This window comes from Lipophrys pholis (genome assembly GCF_963383615.2).
Source record: "Lipophrys pholis genome assembly, chromosome: 11".
NCBI lineage: Eukaryota > Metazoa > Chordata > Actinopteri > Blenniiformes > Blenniidae > Lipophrys > Lipophrys pholis.
In genome coordinates, this window is record NC_137631.1 from 9,558,082 (window position 1) to 9,582,290 (window position 24,209).

The following is a 24,209-nucleotide window of genomic DNA, read 5'->3' on the forward strand; positions in this document are numbered from 1 at the left end:
GACTCATGTAGGTAGTCATTTCTCTAAACAGAGCAAATGTACCTTTTATTGTGCCATCAATAGTTCAAAGAAAAAAGGTAAATACACTTGAATTTTTTTGTAAATGAAATGAAAATAGATCTTCAAATAGCCTTGGTGTAAATCTTCACACTGCCCGCAAAATGTAGAGATCGTTACAGAGCACTGAGAGGGATTTTACTGGTCAGACTTTCAAAAGTTTTGGAAAGTGGTCTGTAAGCTGTTTAAGAAGCCAACATATTGCTAATGGCACCATGTAGCACAGCTGTGTGCCAATCCCTGTATTCAACTTTCAAGTGAACTTTACTGAGAGAGGTAAAAAGAAAGCAACATAATAAAAAAAAAAAAAAAAAAAAAGCTAAATTAAAAAGAAATCCCACAGGTTTTTAAAAACATTCGCGAAAACAAACAAAAAGACGGTCTCTTAAATGAAGTCAACGTAGATACGTTTTCACATTGATTTGCTTGACCTCTCTCCCACCTGTCACATTTCTATACAGAAAAAAGCACAAAAAAAAAAAAAAAATGAATATACATGCAGAAAAAAGAAAAACAAAATCAGGTTGAGCTAAGGTCAAGGTCAGTGGGTGGCCAGGTATTGGTCAGGCGAGCTTAGAGAGACATCACAGACAATGGTGGGATGATGAGGCCAGGAGTTTGGCTTGGCTTTCAACATCATGAAGACATGCTAGGCTAATGATGAGCAAACAGGCATGGAGATTTGTTCTAAAAAAGGAACAAAAACACAAAAGGAAGAGACAGTGGAGAGAGAGAGAGCGAGAGAGAGAGAGAGAGCGGGAGAGGAGAGAGAGAGAAAAGAAAGAAAGAGGGAGGGAGAGAACAAAAGGAGAGAAAGTTAGGGGCACGGCACAAGAATCGTTTAGCCATGAGGCACAAAACACAACAAAAACAATGCCAGTCACCACAAACAGTAAAAAGACAGAGGAGTGAGCGCACCCCGCTATCCGACACACAAAAACAATACACAGATTTAGGAAGTGACACTACCAGGACGTATGGCATAGACTCTGACATGCACAAACTGTATACTTGGCACCCAAAGAGATCCATCTAGAGCCAGTCCCTCGTGGGAGACGTGGAGGATGGATGGAATGACTGGAAGAAGTTGTTAATAGAGAAATGGAGAGGTAGCCTAGCTCAAGATGGCGGAGACAATGAAGGAAGACAGAGAGGAAGAGAGAGGAGGGGGCTGAAGATTTTTAGAGTGCAAAAGATTTTCACGAGGGTGACGATGGGGATGAGACGGACTAAAGAAGGGAACAGCCAAACGCAGGTCGAAGCTCTGGGCTCAGGGTCTACGCCGCCTGGCTTCAGCCCTTCGACACAACGACTGATCCTTAGTCAACCTTCGTCGGCCTGGCTCGACTTCAAGGCAATGAAATGGCATGGAAACACACCTGACGCTCTCCACTTAACACAGTGACACAAAATACCTCCAGCGAAACACTGACTCCAGTGATAGTCATAAATAATCATATACATTAAAATATTTTATCAGACTCAAATTACATGATAAAACCGCAGGAATGAAATACAGCAAAATGTGGAAATATCATTGCAACCATGTTTTGTTTGTTTCTCATTATCGGAATAAGGTGACTCTCCCTCCTGTGGCGGGCTTCTTCCCCCTGCCCCTCTGAGTCTCTGCTGTGGTGACCTTGGCTGGAGGGTGAACTTACCCTAGCAGTGCTAGCATTAGAGCTGGGGAGGGGGGAGGCCCCGGGGCAAGGATCAGTAGGGTTTGCTGTCGTTCTTGGAACGCTTCAGCTGAACCTTCAGCCTCTTCATTCCGATCTGGAAACCGTTCATGGCCTGGATGGCGGCTTGTGCAGACACAGGATTGTCATAGCTGACGAACCCTGAAAGGCAAAGCAAACAAAGGCACGTGTCAAACATCAGCTGCAACTCGACACCCAGGTTTTCCACGCATTCGCCTATCTTTACCCCAAGTTCCCTCACAAGGTGACCTGTGGAACAATATGCGGCGTTGCTTTCTTCCAAACATCAGTCAACACCGATTGTATCCCTAACATTGTTAAGACAGATTGGATTACTCCACTTTACTTAATATAAGACTAATGGAGTGGAACGGTCTGAATACTTTGTGTCAGTGGGGATGTACGAGCAATACATCGCAAATTTTACACAGAAAGTACATCCACACTGTTTGGTGACATTGAATAAAATCTCTCTCTCACACCGTTTTCACTAACAGTCTGATATTTATTCATGGATTTGATTGGATGAAGAACTTTAATATTTTTATAATAACATTAAACTAATGCAGAAAGTACATTAATAAGATATTATCTATACTAAATGTACATATGAGTGATTTTCTTTAAAAACAGGAATTATCATCATAAAAATAGACTTTGGCCACCTCTTACAGAAGCATTACCACTTTATGTGACACTCTGTCCTACAGAGCTGTAACCACCACAGGAAGCTTCCTCGACACTCCTGAAACTAAAAGATCAGTTTCCTCTTGGGTTTCACATGAAAAGTAGAACTCTCAAGAGCTCATCCCTCTGAGAGGTTTTCTCCAACCAAAAAAACAAAAAACAAAAACGAAAACAAATCCATGCTGCATGCATCTCGGACAAAAAAGCAAAAATCACTCATGCTTTTATCAATAAACCAATAAATGATTGTGCCATTATGGTTGACTATGTAATGGGGGATAGTAATGGGGAAAAAACAAGTTACGTCACTAATCAGTTCTAAAAGTTCTAGCTACTTCTAAGTGAGGACTGAGTTGTTCGTTGAGAAACTACTTACCAAAGCACTTGCTCAGATTGGTCTGTTTGTCAATGAAGACTTTGGCAGACACCATATTTCCAAAAGGCATGAACATCTGCAGGAGATCCTGGTCCCCAAACTCCTGGGGCAGGTGGTAGATAAACAGGTTGGCTCCCTCTGGCCCTACTCCATTTGGCAAGAAAATCAGATACTCAAGTTAGACGCACGCTCAGAGACACACTGCAGGTTATGATCAAACTCAAAGCTAATCTTACTCTTTACAGCACTTGTCCCTGGAACTATAGCTATTAAAAAATGCCAGCATGCTGGTGCGCGTCGAGGATCTGCTCACCTTCCTTCTGGCTGCCTGCAAGGCTCTGCTGCAGGAGAGACTGGCTGTAGAGCGAGGGCAGAGCGGAGGCTGTGTACTGCTGCATCCCTGAGTAGGCCTGAGTCAGAGCGTCCATGGAGCTGGCTGCTGACCCGTTGGCCATGGAGGCTCCCAAACCGCCATTCATGGCCCCCATACCTGTTGTGCAAACATCTGATGTCTTACACTCTGAAAACAGACACACTGCTTCGACAAATACTGTGGAAAATGGTACCTAATTCATTAAGGGTGTTGAACCAATTCTTATTTCTTCATTTTTTAAAACCTTTTGCCTCGTCATGTTACCCTCCCTGGCAACCGTCCTGGGTTATTTCAGGAACAATTCAACCGGCGCGTCACTATACATAAAAGAAGTCTAAAAGAGTTTCCAGTGTGTCTGTTTGAAATATTAAAAGGGCGTACTTGCACATCCAGCACAGACTGACTAAACAGGGATGTTTTCGAGCTTTAGTGCTACGAAGGGCTCCGGTTTCTTTATCGCAAAAACAAGCATCGTGTTCAGCCTACGTGCAGGTATCAGAGAGGCTTTTCTTACCGACGCTGCTGGTGAGAGCATTGAGGTTGTTGAGGCCCACGGAGGTCCCAGTGAGACCCTGCAGCGTGCCCAGAGACGCCAAGGTGTTCATGGCTGCGCCGGCACTGGATGCAGTTGATCCTGCCGTTTAAAGACACAACGGACAAAGACACACAGGGAATCACCTCATGCTCTGTCACTCAAACAAAAACTTCGGAGATGGTTATTGCAAACTTATGCCCTGGCGACACAGCAGAGAGCAAGCACTCATTAAGAAGAAAAAAAATAAAGGCAAATTCCTCTTATGAGCACAGTTCTTTAAAGCAACCATATGGGAAACAAGCAGAAGGAGTCCGTGTAAATTTACCCCGATTACAGCAAATGAGGGCTCTAATAAAATGTTATATGTGGATGATTAGCTTCCATAAAATAAATGAGGAAGGCTCGAGGGCCGTTAAGCAAACAGTAAATGAGGGTAATGAATGAGTTCAGCTGCTGACAAGACTGGCTGTAAGTTTTCAATGCTTTTTACCTTTCATCCAAAAAGGATTTTTACATTTTACGTCACATTTAAAGGTTTCACGTGAAGGTGAACAAAGGAACAGCAATTTCAACAGTTATAGGCTGACAAAGTCAAAAGATGCATAAGCAAGATAGAAATAATAAAAACCATGACAATGCCTCTGGCTTGGGTGTTTGGTCTGTCACACAAAGCAAATGATAAACTACATATACATCTCCGTTTCCTTTACCTGGACTGCCCAGAGCTCCCAGGGCTGCAGCGTTTGTGGACAGGGCACTGGTCGAGGTCGGGCTGCTAGAACTTTGGGCTGCAGCCGCAGCCGCCGCCAATGTGGCCAAGTTCTGCAGCTGGAGCGGATTCACACCAGCTGTGCATGACAAACACCCGAGTATGTGATCAAAAACCTCTACTTTGTATAAAGCAGGGAAAAATCTTCTACAGCAACATAAATAATAGCACTTTAGGTTTTGCTTCATTTTTCTGATTGTAGATTCTTGTCCCATTGTATTAAATTTGGCTGGTCAGTCATATCACGGTTTTCACAGGCCTGTTAATTTACTCCAGTAACTATCTCCATAAAAGACAAAGGTTAATCGTGGAACTCAACTGGTATAAAAATTGCACTCAAGTAATTGCTCAATAGTGATTAAGAATGCCGCAACATCAAATTACAGCATGGAACATGTTTCTCTAATACTGGCTTTCAATTTGACCCAGTCATGAATATGTGTTATTTGTCTCTCAGCTGCCTGCGTGGGTCAGGAATAGCAGTACTGATTATTAATGTGCCACTGATCTGAGAGTGTAATGTGACTGCTAAGAACCATGTGGGCGTGGAGACTACACCAAGTCACAGGGTTGGTGACATGAAAAGTGTAGCTTGTTTATTTACACGCCGGGGCTAGAAACATGCAAGAGGATGAACTCACCTCCTAGCCTTTGAATTCCATTGAAACTGCCTTGGTTACTGGTTGATGTGGCCTGCTGCAGCAACTGTTGACACAACAGAAAGAAAAAGTAAACTAACCAGAGAACACTCAACTAAGTTAGACTGGCCCATCATGAGTTCAAATACACCAGCTTTATTCATGGAAGTCATGGCTTTGGCGTTCATTTTCGCAACAAGAAACCCAATACTGCTCAGCTGTTCATGTTTAAGTCACATGTTCAGCTCTGACTTAGAGACAGCACATGCAAGTCACATGTTACAGAAGGACTGAGAGGGGGTGCCCACATTAAGACACATTCTGTCTCAATCTTGGAATACCCAATGTTTGTGCATTTGCAAGATTGATACAAAAAAAAAAAAAAAAGCCCAACACATTAGATATATTGTTCAAAACATGACTGCTCTTACCGACAGAAACAGGAAATCACAGTTTATCAAGTGATGGGAAAAGGGGAAATAAAAACATTACTTCTGCCTCCTTGAAATTGTTTTTTTTGTTTTTCCCCCAATCATTTTAATACTTTCTGCAATCCAATAGAAAGAGCTTCTTCAAACACTTAATGTAGGGAGAAATCTATACAGCCCATAAATTGTACACTTACAGCAAGATACTGCGGTGTCAGGTTCCCCAGTCCAGCCAAGTTTCCCCAGGTGGAGGCGCTGTTGAGCTGCTGAATCTGCTGCATTAGCTGCTGCTGCAGGCGTCGTTGCTCTTTATCTCTCTGTGTGTCGGCAAACTTTACCACCAGAGGTGAGGAACAGCCCTGAAGCAGTAAGGCAGTAGAAGAAGTTAGACCGGTTCAAGAGTACATGAGTGATGCAACTGCTTCTTTACCGATACAAGGACAGTCGCTGCAGAGAATCTTTCTTTAAAGGAGGAGGGGGATTTCTCTATGCCTTGAGACAGTTGTATGCCTGTTGCATTCATATTGAAGCTAACACACAGAGGACATCTGCCATGCATAGCTGAGCCAGGCCACATTCCAAAAGGGGGCACAGGACGATGCTGCTGACTGAATCTTTTTAGCACTCTGCAGACTGAACAGAGTCCACAGATAAGCAGACAACAGATGGACACAACATTTAAAAAAAACAACACTCAAACGAGGATGTCAGCAGACAATAAGAAAAATGCATTACAATACACAGAGTCTCGCAAACAGACAAGTCACATATTGTTCAGACGGACGCATGGACGAGGCATGCGGTGCTTAAAGTATTCTGAGAGTAGAGAGCGAGACAGGGACCAGGCTGGAGGGGGGAAAATGGCTTCTGAAACAGCAACACCTCCCACGGCAGCTGAAAATCAGGGAGGAGATGAAATGGAGTGGGGAGAAATAGGTGGCGCCACTACTGGGGCCCTCATTTAATCTAGTAGGAGGAGTGTTATGTTTGGTTTGACTCCTAATTAGACTTGGTCTGATGCTTCACTGGGGAGCCTCTGACCCGCTCGCTGTCAAATTACTGCTGCTCTACTTCCACAAAGAATACACTGGCTGGTTATATGATAAGGCAGACCCAGTTTTTGAAGAAATGCAATAGAGTGGCTGCTCCAGTCCAAGTTGATTTCTTGTTAACCTAAATTTCCTGAGGTGGGTGGTTTTCCTTGCGGTCCAAAATGCGGTCTGATAGCCACAAAAAAATGGCAAGGCCCTAGAATGTAGTTCAACGGTACTAAATGGGATGTAGTCTACACCAAAATGAGAGATGACAGCTTTCATGGTGTCTTGTTAGTTCTGCATTCAGCTGCTCTGTAAAAATCTTTGTTTCAACTTTTATTCAATTAATTTGCAGACCGCAATGTAATTTTAATTAGCAAGAGTGGTTTTTGGAAATGACTCATGCTCTGTGATGAATGGACGCCATCTGCTAGAACAAGTTCATCTTTCCAACACAAGGGGGCAGCAAAATGTATGAGGGGGGAAGGGGGAAATGAGAGATAGGTGCTAAGGGGTACAGTACCTCCATAGTTTGAGAGTGATGCATGGTTTTGATTGCATTCTGTGCCATTGACCTGGTAGCAAATGTGACAAACGCACAGCCTGTAGGGGGGGAACAATAGGAAAGGGGGGAGTAGGGAGGGAGGGACAAAGAAGAAACAAAACAAGACAAAAGGTTTGGACAACTCGTTATGAACCCCAAATAAAGACATTACAGTACAAAGAATGGCAACTCCCAAGCACACAGAAACCACCCTCACTGGTTAGCACACGGAGAAAGAACACAACAAGAAAAACAGTAACACATGTCACATGAGCACAGTGATCGACGGATTAAATTGCCACCAAGAGAGGCTCGGCTATGTGGTATCATGGTGAGACAGTCAACATGATTATATACACAGAAAATGCACACAAAATACACACTGAAAGGCTTTGATTCACTAAAATATTTAAGGCCAGCAAACATCAAAGGCTAGAAAAGCCCACTTCTAATGACGGTTACATTAGTTTCATTGCATACATGTACAATGGGGGGGGGCGAGAAAAAGTAGGACGCGTCTCCGCTGTGCGGTTTTTACATTTTGCAAACACGTCGAGCCCCTATCTGAGGCTTTCTGCAGCAGAGAGCTATGTAGGAGATGCAACGACAGGCTAATTCCAGCCTTTGTAGAGTGTGATGAAGGAGGTGGGAAAGGAGGAGCTGAGCCGCCTGCCAGCTGAGCCTACGAACACCAGCAGCCAGCGGTTGCCAAGGCGACGGGCCATTGTACCGGGCAGCGAGTGCAGTGGCCCTTCACTGCGAGATGTGGAGGCTGAGTGTCACAGTGATGGGGAGGGAGACAGACTATGGGGATGGAAAGGGTGCCACTGGAGGTGAATAGCACTTGATTTGGAGGTGGAGGGGTTGGAATGAATAAGTGTGGGGGGGTGTATAAATACTTGATGAGAATATGTACTCAGCTGAGCTGAAGTTGGCGATTGTGAAGCTGAGAACGCTTCGGCTACATGCTGAAAGCACTCCTACCTCTGCTCTGGCCATCTGGTCCCCGGAGAATCCGACACTCTTCGATCTGTCCGAAGGACGAGAACATCATTCTGATCTCGTTCTCGCCGTATTTCTTAGAAACCATCCCGATAAAGAGTTTTCTGTCTTCTACCGCTGAAGGAAAACAAAAAGAACAGCCATTCAGTTTATAGAAAACAATAATGGACCTATGAAAGTGGCAGATTCTTCAGGCGCTAAATCTTGCACCTCTTTGTTGCAGCTCTTCGTCATACCGCCACACTTCCTGCTTCTTGAAAATATCGAACTTTTTGTGTCTACTTCTTTGGACATACCATGCATTTGCATTCTCCTCCAGATGTTATATACCAGTACTACTCATCATCTTTTTAAACCTTGTACTATACAGAAATTTGGTATAGGCGTTTGGTGTCCTAAACTGCATTTTGGATTCAGATAATTCTACCCACGCCTTTAAAAACGCACCAAAAAAATTCACTCCTCCCTATAGGCGTTATTTTACTATTCCCAGTTTTTTTCCTGTAACAACACCATGTCTGACTGCTGTCACTGATCATTTCAAGTGAATGCACTTACCAGTTGTTTTCTCACTGTCCGCAGGTTTCATCTGGATAGGATGATGCATCTGGGGAAAAAAACATGTGGACGGGAAAGTGGTTAATAGTGCATCTATCACTGCTCCAAACCATGCAGGTGTGCTTGGCCACCTTATCTCTCATCACAATGGTGTCATATCTTTGCACTGCACACATTCCTGCCAACTGCTTGTTTTGTTCTAAGAGCATCATCACTCACTGCTCAGATTCAGGAGGAAGTGTCTGCGGGATGCTGGTGGGGATCAAATTCTCCAGTATCCAATTTCACTGCTTGCTATAGTGTCGACTTGTAATTGAACTTATCGATTCTTCCTGTCAACATCCCTCGTCTGCTTTAGAACAATATCCGAGAGATAGTTGACAGGCAAGCTGCTTAGTTATTGCTTTCAAATCCATGTTGATTTTTCTTATAATACTCCATTTACACAATTGTATTACATAGGGAACAAGGTGTGGCAAATCTGGGGAGTGAAAAAATATTCTAATCTGTGAACATGAGGCTCATTTTCGAGCTGCGAGAAATTGGACGGAGCACAACTGCTGCATTTAATGACTCGTTTGTTCAAAAATGCTATGAAAACTTATGAAAATATATCTATGGCACGTTTGCAGGCCATGTGATATGAAGAAAAAATAAAAAAATCTTGCATGAGATGCCTGAGCAGGTTGTACTTATGAAAAGTGGTGGGTTTGTTTGTGACAAGCACTAAAGAGAAGCAGACAGATGGCCCGCTCAGTATGGGGACTGGCGAGCGTCACTGACCAAGGAGAGAGAGGCACAGAAGGGAGAGAAAACAGAAACTGGGAAAACAAGCTTTTCTACTGTCGCGCAAACCAAACTCAGCCACCTGCAGTCACTGCCAGTAACAGTAGGACCCGGGACTCAGATTTGAGAGCTGAGCTGGTAGACCACATTTATTTGAGATGTCTGGCTGATTGATAGTCTACCAGTGAAGAGTGCTTGAGCCGTACACTCCGCCTGCTGGACTCATTTATCAAGGCGGTTCAATATTTACCTGTATCCTCACTGACAGCAGCTCTTTTTCGAAGAGACTGGGATATTGATTTAATTGATGAGCAGAGTTGTTTGCTATGGATTTAATTGATTGGAAGGAGTACTTTAGACCAATATACTGTGGAGACAGATTTGTAGAGGTTTAACAAGTTGTTGCACTTATTCCAGTTGACTGGGCTTTAATCTCACCAGATAAAGCATGTGAAGCATTAGGAGACGATGCTCCGTTGTTTAAAAAAAAAAAAAAAAGACCCCTCTCCACTTCTACATTTAACTTTGGGAAGTAAAAATAGAGACATGTGTTAATGATTCATGAAGACAAGCATTTATTAATTTGCTCGAGATTGTGGAGATCAGGTCCTGGACTTCAGAAGACAACTTCCTGTCTTGTCAGGCACACTTTACCCGATACCTCAGTGTAGTGGGTCATCTTATCAATTCAGTGTGCTTAGGTTCAGGGGCAGCCCTCCATGTAGTGTCAACGATACTGGGGGCTGAAATATTTCTCTGGCCAGACAGACGTTCAGCGGACCGAGAGCTCATTATCGGCCAGCATACAGCTCACAGTCCGCACTCGGGATGTAGAGGGGCTCAAGCAGCTAAAAGCAGTCCATGCTGTGCTTACTCACCCCACTTAAGGTCTTTATGTTGTGCAGTGCATTCTGGGCCTCCAGTGCAGCTTTTCTTGTATAAAAAGTTACAAAACAGCATCCTGCAGAGAGAAAAACGGAGACAAACAATGGGAGAAGAGGATGAGACAAAGACCGCATGAAAATATAGCACAGAGACACAATAAATGTAACACCAATACTGCAGAGGAGGAAAGATGCTAAACGGATGGAAGTATATTCTCTGCATATCACATGTTGTGAACACGTGACAGGATATTCTTAGCACCAACTGCGAGTGGTGTACACAACCATGCAGGAGTTAGTAGCGGGGACACAGGAGCAACAAGATAGTTGAAGGCTGTGACACAAACCCAGAGAGGACCAGTGGGTTAGATATGTATCAGGAGGCAATGATGCACTGCCGACAGGTCAATGCTGCTCAGGCAAGCTGGGACACGGCACCAGTAGATTGGACTGAGCGTTACCGTATTACATAAGAATTCAATCCCAAACATATACAGGCACATAGGCACATACACATACGAAGCGCGAAAGCAGCACAAAGAGACAAGTAGGAACACGACTGAGAGCAAAGAATAAGAATCAAGGGAGAAGAGTGGTGGTGGGGGAAGGGGATGAAGAAAAGAACAGGGGAGGGGAAAAAAAAGGCTCTCATCCTTCCGTCCCAGCAGACCGCCAGTGGCGTTCCAGCCTGTCAGTTTCACTGGGCTGGGGAAGTGGAGCACTGCAGCGTCTCTGACCTACATAGTGTGTATTATGCTGTTACTGGAGCTCCCAGGCCGCGGGGAGGGCCGCTGAACTCTAATATGCATCAAGCTGCACTCTTCGCTCCCACAACCAGCTGAGCGCTCCCTTTCTCTGCTGTTTAGCCCGGTCTCTGATTTACTGGCGCTAAATAAACCTTCTAGAGAGGCGTGATCGGCATCAGATGATTTTTTCATGACCTGCAGTAGATGCGACCTAAAAAAAAAATAACCTGCTATAAATCTGATGGCTCCTCAACAGAGCTGTGGCAAAGCAAACAACCCAAATTGAAGTGGGATTACAGCAATTTCAATGAACAAATCAAACTAAAGCGGGATTGATGACATAAGAACAGCATGCAAGGTGTATTATGTGGCACATAAACAAAGCCAGATAACACCATGCCTCTGTGCTCCGATAAATCAGCAACCACTTCTCCCACTAGAAGCAAGACTACTGGGAAAAGGGGAGAACAGAAAAATTGATGGGCGTCAACTGCAACAAATTCCACTTGCACAGTTTGGGCAAGCCAGTTATGGCTGTGATCAGACCAGATTATCTATTAGAATACATTACCATACCATTAACATGTCAATAGGCACGATCACAGCTGAAACTGCAGAGAACAGAGGTGGAGCTCTGTTTATAAAGGGGGCTTTGAACTCTAGCCTCTCAAATGGAGCAGTGTCATGAGCATATCTATAAACATATATACACTGCATAAACACAATGAGGAATGACTTATATCTCAAACAGATCTTCACACGCATATGTCAAGTGCCTCAGTATTTTGAAAAGTGCTCTAAAAATAAAATGTAATATTATAAATCATGTTACATTTGACATACTAATGACTTTCTAAACAGAGGCATGACAAAGGAATAAATGTGTTTAGTGATATTACAAATGTACACTTTTTGTGATATATTGATGTGCATATAACTTGTGTGGACCTGTAAAAACAAAAACATTACCAAAGAAACAGATTCCAAAAAGGTAATAAGCATAATTGTTTCAGTTTCAGCCAAATTTCAGCTTGTAAAATTAAAGAAATCGCTGATTTATTAAGCTCCAGCTTGTCAGGGTGCCCCCTTTCTCCACTAACACTTTGACAGACGTGACGAGCTGAAAGGCAGCCGAGAACGTTTTTCAGGCTTGAAAAGCTGCTAGCAATGGCTGACCAGACACCTTCACTAACAGTTACATTCTGCTGGGGATCGCAGGGATTGGAAACTACTGGTCATTAAGCCCAGCATCAAGTGTAGTCCCACCACATTCAAAAGCACAAAGTAGATTAATATTTCCTCCCACAGTGACTCACCTAACCATCGAGGCTATTGAAATTTAGCTGACCCAGGACACTTCTATTAGAAATACTGTTGTTACTTTATTCACCTGCAGTTAGTTCCGGGAGACTGAGCACTTCCAGTGGCACTTTGCAGCTCTCTGCAGACAGCGAGCTTCCACTTCGCCGTCTTCTCTAATTGCAGCCTAAACTGAATCGCTCAACTCAAGCACCATTTCTAAGGTGAGCGCATCGATGGATGCCTTAATGGAAAATTGCAGTCGAGTAACAATGCTGTTTTTAAATCACTATGGCAAAGCAGAAAAGCTGAAATTGTTTTTTATAATACAGTCTTCTAAAAAAGGTGTTATTTAAACCTTGAAACAAAAGATGACGGAATCTTTTATCTGTGAGCACAAATGCAGCTGCACTGCATTTGCAGACAAGCAATGTTGTACCTCGCTGGAGGGAAGGGTGAAACGTGATGAGCAATAAGTGCTTGACAACTCAAACCAGGTCAACACAGGCAGAAAACGTGGCCATATAAATCTTTCTGTACTTTCGACCACACCAACATTCATTCTGGCACCTAAAGTAATTGCAAAAAATTTAATACATCTCAGACGAAAAACTAAATAATAAGGTTCAGTGCCAACTTATTAGGCATGTATTACCCAATAGTGAATTAAACAACATTCATTTGTGTACCCAGGCACATTAAAACATAAAACTGGTAAAAGAAGCCATACCTTTGCTCTGAGGAGGGTTCTGGTTGCGGTCACGGAGGATGTTGATCTGGTGCACTGCTCCAAAGGGCTCAAATAGTTCTTTTAGTTCCGTTTCCGACCAGGAGCGTGGAATCTGTCCCACGAACATCTTGATGGAGTCGGGGTCCGGCTGGTCGAGGTGTTCCAGCGACCCGTTCATCTTGCTGCCGTTTCCGTTGCTGACAAGAAAATGAAAACTCGTCAGGATACACAACGATGTTGCAATGATGGTCATGCGTTGTGATTCAGTGTGTAGCCAACATGCTTGAATTTAATATATAAAGTTTTGTTTTCAATGACAATACAGCGCTGCATCAAATCATGTTCACACCAGAGCATCCAGTTCCTTCAAGCTATTGATACCGTGTGATACCATCTGTGGAGTCATGTGCAAAGCCTCAAAGCAAGTGGTTTGCTTCAACAGGATAATCTTGCATTAAATTGATTTTAACGCATATTGCTGCAACAAATAGTTCAGGCAGATCAAAATAAACAGTAAATGATGAACGCCTGGGTTAATGAGTGAACATAAAAGGCTCTCGGAAACAATATATGAAAACTGTTAAAAAAGAAGGTGGGGTACAAATTATAATTCAGTTTTTTGTGTAATTAAATGGGAAAAAAAATTATAAAACACAATTTAAAGAAAGTGGGCATTTCTGCCATACTTAGTTTCAGAATGTTAAAGATCTTTGATAAGAACTAACTATTATAAAATTTAGGAATGGCACACGAGTTAAAAGCTCTACATAGTAAGAAGTGAAGGACAACATAGAACACAACTCTCTATTCTTAAAAAAACAAACAAAGATAAGCTGCACTTTTACTTGATTAATAAAGTATTTACAAGATTTATTTGCCATTTGCTCATCTGTCCGCTCAGTTCAGATGTGAATGGTCAGCACTTCTTTCCAAGCAGATGTTCAGACTGAACAAGGAGTGGTGTCTCTTCAATATCAGTATAAATAAAATATACTCTCAATACTTCCCGAAAACACTCCTTGCAATGACGAGGGGACATCTCTGAATTCAAACATTGTACTGAGCTGTAATTTGAGTGGTCCGACTTAGTACAGTCTAATAGAGATAAATGAAACACTAAATGGTGCCAGTTTGCTCAGAGGCAAGCCTCAGGGACAGAGAATCAATACCCACTGGTGTACCTGTGACTAGAGCACCTTTGTCTCACTCTCTCACACAAATCAACCACACAAACATTTCCTGACAGGAACAAGAGTGCTGGGAACCAAGTGCAAGGCGGAGCAACACACATTCACATGTGCAGAGGCAGGGAAATCATGTTACATGTACAAAGACTTCTGATAACAGTCGATGTGGTGCAAATGATGTTAGTCTGGAACAGATCGAGTCTCATTATTACTTCAAAAGATTCTTTTTAAACACAGACCTTTGGACACGAGTCATCCATCTCTTACAAATTGAGCCAAGCCGTTCTGCAGAAACGCCAAACTTAAATGACATGCTAACAAATCACGCTTCAGTTCTTCTGAATACCAACTCCACACCCCGGAGGATTTCAATACTTTCCAACGATGACATACAAGAAGAAGAAAAAAGCACCAATGAAACGAAAGCCTTGCACATCCAAAATTTTAAAACACAAAAAAGGGGGGGGGTTGTGCCCCCCTCCCACGAGCTTGCAACAGCTACACAAAAACAGCACTGCAGAGCTCAAAACGTCCGAGGATGGCTGGTTAGCAGGCAGAGATTTTGCAGTGCATCTCCTCCGCAAGGCGCTTTGGCGATGGTACAGAGAGTAACCTACAGCCTCTTCACCACAGCAGGGGAACAATCACATATTGTTCCCCTCATGCTGGAGAAGGCTATTCACCGTTCCACTGCAGCACAATGGGCCGAGTCAGTGAGATGCTTTGGAACACGTCGAAGGCCACGTCTGCTAAGGCCACAGTGCTGATGTGTGACACCATTTATCCGGTTTCACCAATGGCACTCCTGACGCCATTTTGCTCGAGGGCCTTTTGATCAAATTTTACTCTAGGCCGAGAAAACCTGACTTGAAAACCGGGATTTCGGTGGGAGCATTCAAATTCATGAAGGCTTTCATTGACACGGCGTCTCCTTTACATTCATTAAACTCCCAAAGCCACCGCAGCTGTGCATCTTCAGCTTGAGAGACTGTCTAGCTGTGTAACCGCAACAGTGTTCGGTGGAGCTGCCCACCCACACCATTTTACAACTGCAGAAATATTTACATGCCGTTCATCTTTATAGCTCAAACACAAAATCAAATAATATTCTAGATGTTTCCAGCGTGTTTTCTCAAATATATAACAAACTCGAGATGTGGTTGCATCCTGAGGCATAATATAAAGAGCAGTAAACAGATGAATACTCAACTGAGGTCTGCAGCTAAAACTGCAGAATAAAAAAATGAAAGTTCGGAGAGCTTTCAGATGTAAAAGCCTTCAATATTTCAAACATAATTCATTAGGATTACTCCCTTATACACAAAAATATGATTTTACCCTTCACTATTCACATCTCAGGGTATTTAAAATGTCAGTAATATATAAAAAGAAATATGATTAATACTGAGCTGCTATGTTACCCATTATCATGCAAAGCAGATCCGCTGGTGAAGACCTTGAACAACATACAGTTTCCACAGAATTTCTTAAGGACAAATGAGTCTCAATGGCGACCATTCACTGTGGGCTCAGTGAGGTCAGACAAACTGACACAGAGTTAAGTCACATCACCACGGGTACTTGTGAAAATGGGTTTCTTTTCCCAGTCACATCACCACGGGTACTGCGGTAAGTACTACAACTCTGACATGGGAAATTTGAAGATAGACAGTTTTAAAATGACAGTTTAACCAATACCATATGACTTGGTAAACAAATGGGGGTAAATGAGAAAACATTTTTGTTGTTTGAAAGAAGTTACAGCCAAACACATTTTTCTTTTTACAGCCAAAATTAGTTATGAAGTTGTTTTTCCTCGTGATATGTGCCAGCTTAGTAAAACCAGCAAACATCATCAGGTGCTTCACAGTCCTACATACATACAGACATAAATTACTTGTCCTGTCACTGATCACATTATTCAGCTGTAGATTCAATTAAACGCTGTATAAAAAGCCATGGCAAGATGTTGTTGATAAAGAAAAAAAAATTTGCAATAATTTATTCTGTCAGTAATGCTCGGCTCCGGTCCCTGCACCGCCTGCTAGTGTGCTCTCAGACAGCAGTAATGAAGTCTTTAGCTGAGCTCCTACGAACAGCCTTGCGATGTGGCAGCTCGTCGCTCTCCAAGACACCCCACAGCAGCTGACGAGTCATCCAAAGCCACGACAGTTGCATGCTCGCTGCTGCGTCCCCCCCATAAAAACAGGTGATTTATTTGAACCATGTGGCTGTCCTGTTGGTGAGCTCTGACCGCGCAAGTATGCCAGCGACACCTCTGCTGTGCCTGTAATAGAAGGAAGGCCAATTTGCCTGGTTATGGACATGATTTTGAAAGCTCAGCGTACGCTTGGGATATTACTCATCCTGAAACCACCAGGGGGCACAGCAACAACACATGCCACATGATTATGTACAGATTTTTCACCACTATGATAGAAAGCAGCCCCACTGCTCTGTATCGCAAGTGAACATTTGCTACATTAAAAGCAAAGCATCCATTTTTATAAATACCAGCAATTAGTTCATGTTAAACAGACCATGTGTAACAGTGTCAATTAAACGTGCGTTAATTAAATTATTGATCAAACAAATCTTGTTAGGGTAATGTTACAAACACTGATGAGTCCTCTTGTTTTGAGTAATTGCCAAAAACAGCCCAAGGCAAAAGATCAAGTTTTACAATCTGCAGCACACTGCTGAAATGCTTCATTGGAGAAGAAAAGTCAAGGTTCACATGCACACACGTAATGCATCAGCTAAACGAGGAGAATCAGTTGAGTGAAACAGCTGTTTGCTAGTAATACCCTAAAAACATGAATTTGCTTTTTCTTTCAGGAAACCAATGGCCCTATAAGCTGATGAGACTCAGAATGCCTAATGCTGTGGTAATATCTTCGACAGCTGTCAAGTGGAACATAAAGGCTATCTCTTCTTGCTTCATCTCGTCTCTGTTGCTGCAAAACCGTCCAATATTCTTTGATAGGTTATTTAAGGCTGCGCGAGCTGTAAATAAACATGTCCTCCTGAAAGGCTTGAAGTTCTACCTTGTAAACTGGCCACAGAAAAGAGGAGCAGTTTTTACAGACTGAGTGCTGTTGGACCCTTGAACAAGAATTGGTCTCACCGAAAGTTTGGAAAAACATCTGACAAATACATCCGACTGTCCTTTCAGGCAGAAAAGGCAGCACAATGCGTGTTCTTTTATTTCCATACCGAGACGTTGGAGCATTGAGAAGTTCACAATATTTTCTTCATGGTATTAAGTCTGATATGGTTCAAAATGGCCTCATTTCTCTGTTGCATTTCCCCTGATCAAGACAGACATGTTCAATCAGCCTCTGAATAGGCGGCATGTTAACAGACGGCCGGCATCTGATGACAAGGCCTGCTCCATTAGCTACATAATCAGACCGAGTGTCCCTGGCGGTTACGGATGACGTTGCTGAAGTAAAGCTGGTGCGAACCGACACCTAACTGGATCGAGTTGGCTCGCACCTTTTTGGCAGTGAGTGCTGGAGCACAAATTTAAAACTTCAGGTGGGACCTCACATCATTTCAAATAATGAGGTTCACGGCTGCCAAAAAGCATCAATTAGACTTGATTACTTTAACTGGAAGTGCTTACTGTCCAGACACATTCGTTCATCACCCTAATCTGTGATAGAGGTTTGTTTTGGTTATAAATGTGCAGTTGTCCAAGTGTTTGCTTTGGGTAGTGTTTACAAATAATAATCAGGGGTGACTGAGGGAGTGACTCCTGGTATACTAACATTACTTGAGAAATTTTTGAATATTGAATAGACTGGCTGGACTGGACTGCAATAAGAGGTTTCAATGCTCCCAGCTCAGCGTTTCAACAAGTTAAGGCCATCGGATGAGAGTCCTTGATGGTATTTCACTTCATTGTATCAAGATTAAACTATACCTGGCAACAGTAGGCCTCAAGTCAGAAATGGTGGGAAGTGCAGGCATTGACATCATACACTTAATTTTATTGCAAGTCATATTGTTGTTGTATGTTTAACCAATATCCTGCAGCCCTGCTACATACAAAATTTTAGTTAATCTGGGCTTTAATAAAATTGTATTATCAATATCTTGACAAAAACTACAGATACTGTCTGCAAAGACATTCAGGAGAACCTCTCCGAACTCAAAAATATTACAACTGCATCTGACATGCCCCGCTTAAAAAAAGCTTTTTTTCCAGACTCCACTTCATGTTCACTGTGGACACAACACATGCTGAGACACTCACTGTCATCTAGAACAAACTATTAGGCGCCATAAGCTCATAAATACTTTGTGTTAAAAAAATAATTTGCATTGGCAGTTTTTTTCGCATTTGGATTAATTTAAGCCATTTAATGTGCGTTCTTAGAACAGAAAAAACCATACCAGAGACCACTATTGACAGTCCGAATGTCACAGCACCCAAAATTTGGTCTTGTGCAATTATGCTTCACGTAATCTGTTTGTAAAGATTATGAAAAACTGCTCAACCTTCAGTCATACAGCCACAGTACAGGTAAAAGGCGAGTATTGCTATGCCCGCCAAGCAGAAAAAGCTGAGAAATAGGCAACAGCCCAGATTGGCACCATCCTTCCTTCAGCCCTCAACATCTGGCTGCATGGCACTCACTCATCGTCACCACCACCACCTTCAGCAGAGAGAGAGAACAGAACAGCTGGGCCGAGCAGCCCAAGGACCCCGATCAACAGCTCCCTGGCCACAACAAAAGGCATCACTGCAACGCTTAGCTTACTGACATAGCAGCGTGGTGGTGTTGGCTGCCAAAGGATCACACTTAAGCCCTGATAGTCACTCGAACTGTCAACAATCTGAGGGATAAATCAATTAAAAGGCACCCTGTTGGGATCTAGTTATCTCACTACCTTCAATTCGCATGGGAGCTCACTAAAAACATATCAGAAGTTGAAAAATAAAACGCTCGCCCCAAAGCTTAAACGAAATTGACAAATGTATTTTCCTCTAGTTGCTTATAAGAAAGTAGAACAAATCCTCATATTCCAAGTGATGTTTGAGGTTTGAATAAATACTAGTCAAAGGGTATTTCATATATATGTCTTAGATGTGAAGAAAATATCGAATAAAGGAGAGGTTGAGATCTCAATAAGCAAATTCTTTTTATTTATTGACCCAGCCCAGATTATTCAAGTTAAAGATAAATGTCTCTCAAACTGTGGCTTTTCTGTAAAACCATAAAAAACAAAACCCTACTGTGCTGAAAGGGCAAGCAGTTCCATTTTAAACAGACTTGTGAATGCAGGCTGCAGTTTGGAATTTTTTTTTGTCAAACGGGGGATTATCTGACACGAGTTACACGTGAACCTTTGCACACAAGAGAGCACCCCCCCCCCCCCCCCCCCCCCGGTGTTTACATGTCCTGTCACAAGATTCCCATTACTGTCTCAATAATGTAGCAAACCACGTGTTTTGGGTTGGTTCAGTAAGCAACTCTGCCTCCAACATGGACGGGGAGCAGCGATGGCTGCGAGCTAGCCGAGCTAGCAGCTAGCGGGGACGGGGTGGGACTCAGTGGGAGTGCGCCATGCGAGCCGATAGCGCCGTGTGCTGCCGACAAGCCAGACTCGAGTCGTATTATTGAACACAACCCCACCTATATCGGGTTACCGACGACATCAATTATTCACCAACTTCAGCGAAACTTGTCGTCCACTTCCCTTTAAAGCAGAGCGTGACCGTCCGACGCTCCTGCCGCTTCGACCGAGCACACTTCCGAGAAAACTTGTTTAGCTGTGGCCAACTACCAAACGCAGCGAAGCACAGAGTCCCGGTGGATTTGAGGCGATTGGAGAAAGGCATAAACAAGGCGGGGGTGGGGTCGTTTTTAAAACTCGGATGTTCTGATATATTATCTTTTTTTTTTTTTTTTTGCGGCGATAGCGAAACGCGTGATCTCCGGAAGCACATGTAGCGCGCGAGCACCATCGCAAGCAAAATGCGTTTTCACTTCGTTACAAGACTGAAAACGTGTGTATTGTTTAATGCCACCGTCGTATCGCGTCGCTACGCGCTTTATTGTCGGAGTTAAACACAACTTTCTACCCCGGGCGGCCGCAGCGTCGCCGCTGTTCGCACGGTTAGCAACGTTAGCATCGGCCGTTAAGCTATCGCGAGCTCACTCCCAACTCAACTGTGTTGCTCGTTATACACACACACAAAAAAAACCCAACACGTCCGACACTATCGAGCGTAAAAACAAGACGCAGAACCCGACTGTTGAACTACTTACAGCGAGTCGCTCGAAGTCATTAACCGACTTTCGGAAAGAGGGTGGAAATCCAGGTCGTACGTCGAAGTCATGCTCAAAACAACAATGAAAGAAGCGACGTCCGTCCGCTCCGCTCGGCTTCACTCCGCAAGAGGCTCAACTCCTGCGAGACGACGAGGAGACGAAGTGGAGCAGGTGCAGGGAGGGGGCGTCTTCTTCAAAACTGCATGAGAGAGAGAGAGAGAGAGAGAGGGGGGAAAGAGAGGGCGACGGTATCCGCCTTATTTCTGCCGTCTTATTTCTCCCTCGTCCCCGAAATGAAGTAAATCGAGGGAAGCCGCTGTCGGTGCACGGCGAGCTGCAGCAAACCAGAGGCGTGGCCTGCTCGACAAAAGCAACACGAAACACGCCGCTGCCATGTAAAAAGCACCATAATGTCCCCACTGGGACCGCACGTGGGGGTCTACGGAGACTTTACTGACCTATTTGTACTTTATGGTCTCTTTATCTGGCGGAGTATCATCATGATATCCACATAATGACAGACATTTTGCAGCCATTTGACAGGAGGAAGAAGGGGAAAGATGGCAGTTGCTGTCTGGCCCGATTGAGAGAAGCAATCAGTCTATACATGTGTTAAAGATGTATTGATTCCCATTACAGAGCCATTTAAAATGGTTAAAATTAGAATTCAGGTCATGGCCATCAAGCATACTAATGCTGCTCCCAAGTCCATATATTTCTCCACAGAACTTTAAATGAGGTCTTTTTTTAAAAAAAATTTGATCATTTGACAGACAACAATGTCAAGTTTGTTTTTTTGTAGGAATGCCAAAGTCAGTTTAGGTCAGCCTAATTTCACCAGTAAAAAGACAGTATATTAACCATTAAAATATCTATCGATCGATCGATCGATCTATCTATCTATCTATCTATCTATCTATCTATCTATCTATCTATCTATCTATCTATCTATCTATCTATCTATCTATCTATCTATCTATCTATCTATCTATCTATCTATCTATCTATCTATCTATCTATCTATCTATCTATCTATCTATCTATCTATCTAATTTTATCTAATATAATTACAGAAGCTGAAAAAGTTCAAATTTACAAAGGAGTACATTTTTAACAATGCAGAATTAGGTGAAATTGAAGAAAGAAACGCTGCAACACAAAGCTGCAAAGTGCGACTCGATATTGTCTCATTTTAAGCTTTTCAAATATGCATAAATGATTTAAAATCTTTTCCTTCTGCCACAGCCGTTCTTCTCAGTTTATATTTGGCAGCCTTTTGCATGGATGTTTTTTCCGCAATGTGCTTATGCTTCATCATGAGCTTTTATGACTGTCACTGAAAACAGCGGCATCTTCAGTAAGTAAAACATAGACAATAGTTATGTTTATTAAAAATGTAACTAGCTTTATTTGTGATTTTTCTTTTTTCTCTCAGCACTATCATCCTGTGGGCCATATTAGAGCCTCTTGCAGGCCGGTTTTTGCTGTACGTCTGAAAGCCCTGGTTCAGTACCTCGTATAGCGAAGAGTTCAAGTCGAGAGTGAGTTCGCCTGAAATTCTGTTTCGTCTTGCCTTTCCCTGGGGTCAGAGGTCATATTTTCTTTTTTGTGCTGGGCTGTTGTTTTCCTGGGGGAGGGGGAGTCTTTTTCTTTGTTGTGCTGGACTTGCAGGGCGAGGCCTCAACACATGAGGGAAAGGTGGTGGTGGTAGTGGAAGCTGCTATCAAACACCGTTTGCCACAGCAGAGAGACAGGAGGAGGCTGGCCTAATTAACAAACAATTTATTTATTCCTCAAGCAGCTGCACAATCCAAAAATATTATTCATAGCGAGTGTTAAGCAACATCCCATTTATGAAATCCAACTTAATCCTTGTATCCATAGCAATTTCAAGGCAACCTGGCACCAGTGCAGTGTATCCTCTATTATACAGTGCCTGAAAGACATTTGTATGCATAATGGGATGGCACCCCCTACTCTGCCATATATACAGACAAGCCCACTATGCAACATGCAGTACCATTTAGCTTGAGGGGCTGCTATAAAAAGGTAGTCAAAACCTCTCTGGAGATTCAGGTTTCATTAAGATGGAGGGAAAATACAATAATGTCTTCCCATCTGCAGCATCCACATATTTTCTTTGACTCAATTAGATCTCAGGGGATCTCATTGAATAGGCTTGTTCTAAAAGGACCAGAATTCTTGTAAAGAGCAGCTCACATTTCCATACATACATGGGGCGCAGTTATCTGTACAGTACTCCATTCCCACAGTTTGTTCCTGCCTCTCAGCATTCACTTTATTGGCTTCTCTGGTGAGAAGTGAGTTGGAGTGAAGTCCACAGGCCAATGTATAGTTGCTGGCACCTTCTAATACGATCCTATTCCTAATCTCAGATTATTACTTCTGTAATCCTATCATAATCCTCCACTTCTACCATGCTTTTGTTGTTTACATCAAATGTTTTGCCCCCTCATGCACTGGTAGGACTTCCACTCATCATCATCATCATCATCATCATCATCATCATCATCATCCACATCCACATCATCATCATCATCATGATCATCGACCCAGCTTTCAAATTTGCAGTCCTTCGTGACAAACTGCGCGATTGTAAAAATGGGTCAACCTCATACCCAAATCAGGCCACGTCATGCATTCTCAAACATGCCGGCTTCATTTGGGAAAGCAGCACTTTTTTCTTAGCGCTGTCTTTTATGAAATCCTCTGCCGAATGGCGACCAGCTGGAGGGCTCTCAAAATGGAGAGAGCGAACTTCATCTCATCATGCTTTATAGAGGAAATCTACAGCGTAATGATGCACTAAACAATTCATTATCAATGTAAATGTTGGACAGATTTTATGCAGATTCCACGATGAAGGAAATGTGTACTTGTGCTGTTGAAGACAATTCCTGTCTTCAGCAGTTTTTAATCGCGGCCCTACATTAACATTTATTTCATCAAATGTTTGATCCCCAATGTTTGTCTTTTATTAATCCTGTGTCGTTCATGAACAACCCCCTGCATCACTATACAATTGGTGCTTTTTCTTTATTTATATTTCATGCAAACAACAAGGAACTCGAATGAGAAAAGGGAGATAAATGAGAATGGTATAAAGTAATGATTCATTTCTAATGCAATACATTTTAAAATTGACCAGCTATACCTTCTGGTGGATTTTTTGGGGGGAAGATGGACTGTCATAAAATGCGAAACACATGTAATTCAAACACTTGGTTTTGGATCCCTGTAAACAAACAAACAAATAAAAGAAAGAAAACAACCCATACACATAAGGACACCACAGGAGCAATGCCCTGCCCACAGGCACAGTCACATCACGGGAGAACGCCCCAAGTGGAAACAAAACATGCTATGACAATATCCAGCCCAGACAAAGAGGCAGTCCAAGTACGGGCTCCCCCACAAAGGCTAGCCCAAATCTGAACGAGGGGCCAATCTCCACATACCTCAGAGGCAGGTCCTCGTTCCTGACAGAGATCCCGGCTGCAGAGGGGGGACAGCGCATGCTGTTGGCATACAGACTCTGCACCAGGGCCAGCTCAGAAGAGTGTTCCAACAT

At 43.0% G+C, this 24,209-nt stretch overlaps 1 protein-coding gene across 4 annotated transcripts; it reads right to left on the minus strand.

Annotated features, from left to right (window-relative positions):
- On the minus strand, positions 1 to 24,209 carry LOC308116653 (CUGBP Elav-like family member 2; the record flags this gene model as incomplete). 4 transcript variants are annotated; one of them, XM_080474942.1, is made up of 14 exons in its annotated part: positions 1 to 744; positions 1,719 to 1,898; positions 2,821 to 2,967; positions 3,134 to 3,310; positions 3,708 to 3,827; positions 4,439 to 4,576; positions 5,139 to 5,202; positions 5,761 to 5,922; positions 7,121 to 7,200; positions 8,126 to 8,260; positions 8,702 to 8,750; positions 10,366 to 10,448; positions 13,147 to 13,343; positions 20,615 to 20,928. In XM_080474942.1, the coding sequence occupies 13 exons, from the start codon at positions 20,683 to 20,685 to the stop codon at positions 1,771 to 1,773; spliced, it is 1,551 nt and encodes a 516-aa protein (XP_080331068.1). In that variant the 3' UTR covers positions 1 to 744; positions 1,719 to 1,770. The 4 variants fall into 4 exon arrangements, with proteins under 4 accessions (XP_080331068.1, XP_080331069.1, XP_080331070.1 ...); XM_080474945.1 differs by lacking the exon at positions 20,615 to 20,928 and adding an exon at positions 24,097 to 24,209 and having other exon boundaries at positions 5 to 744; XM_080474943.1 differs by having other exon boundaries at positions 1 to 1,898; positions 20,615 to 20,818.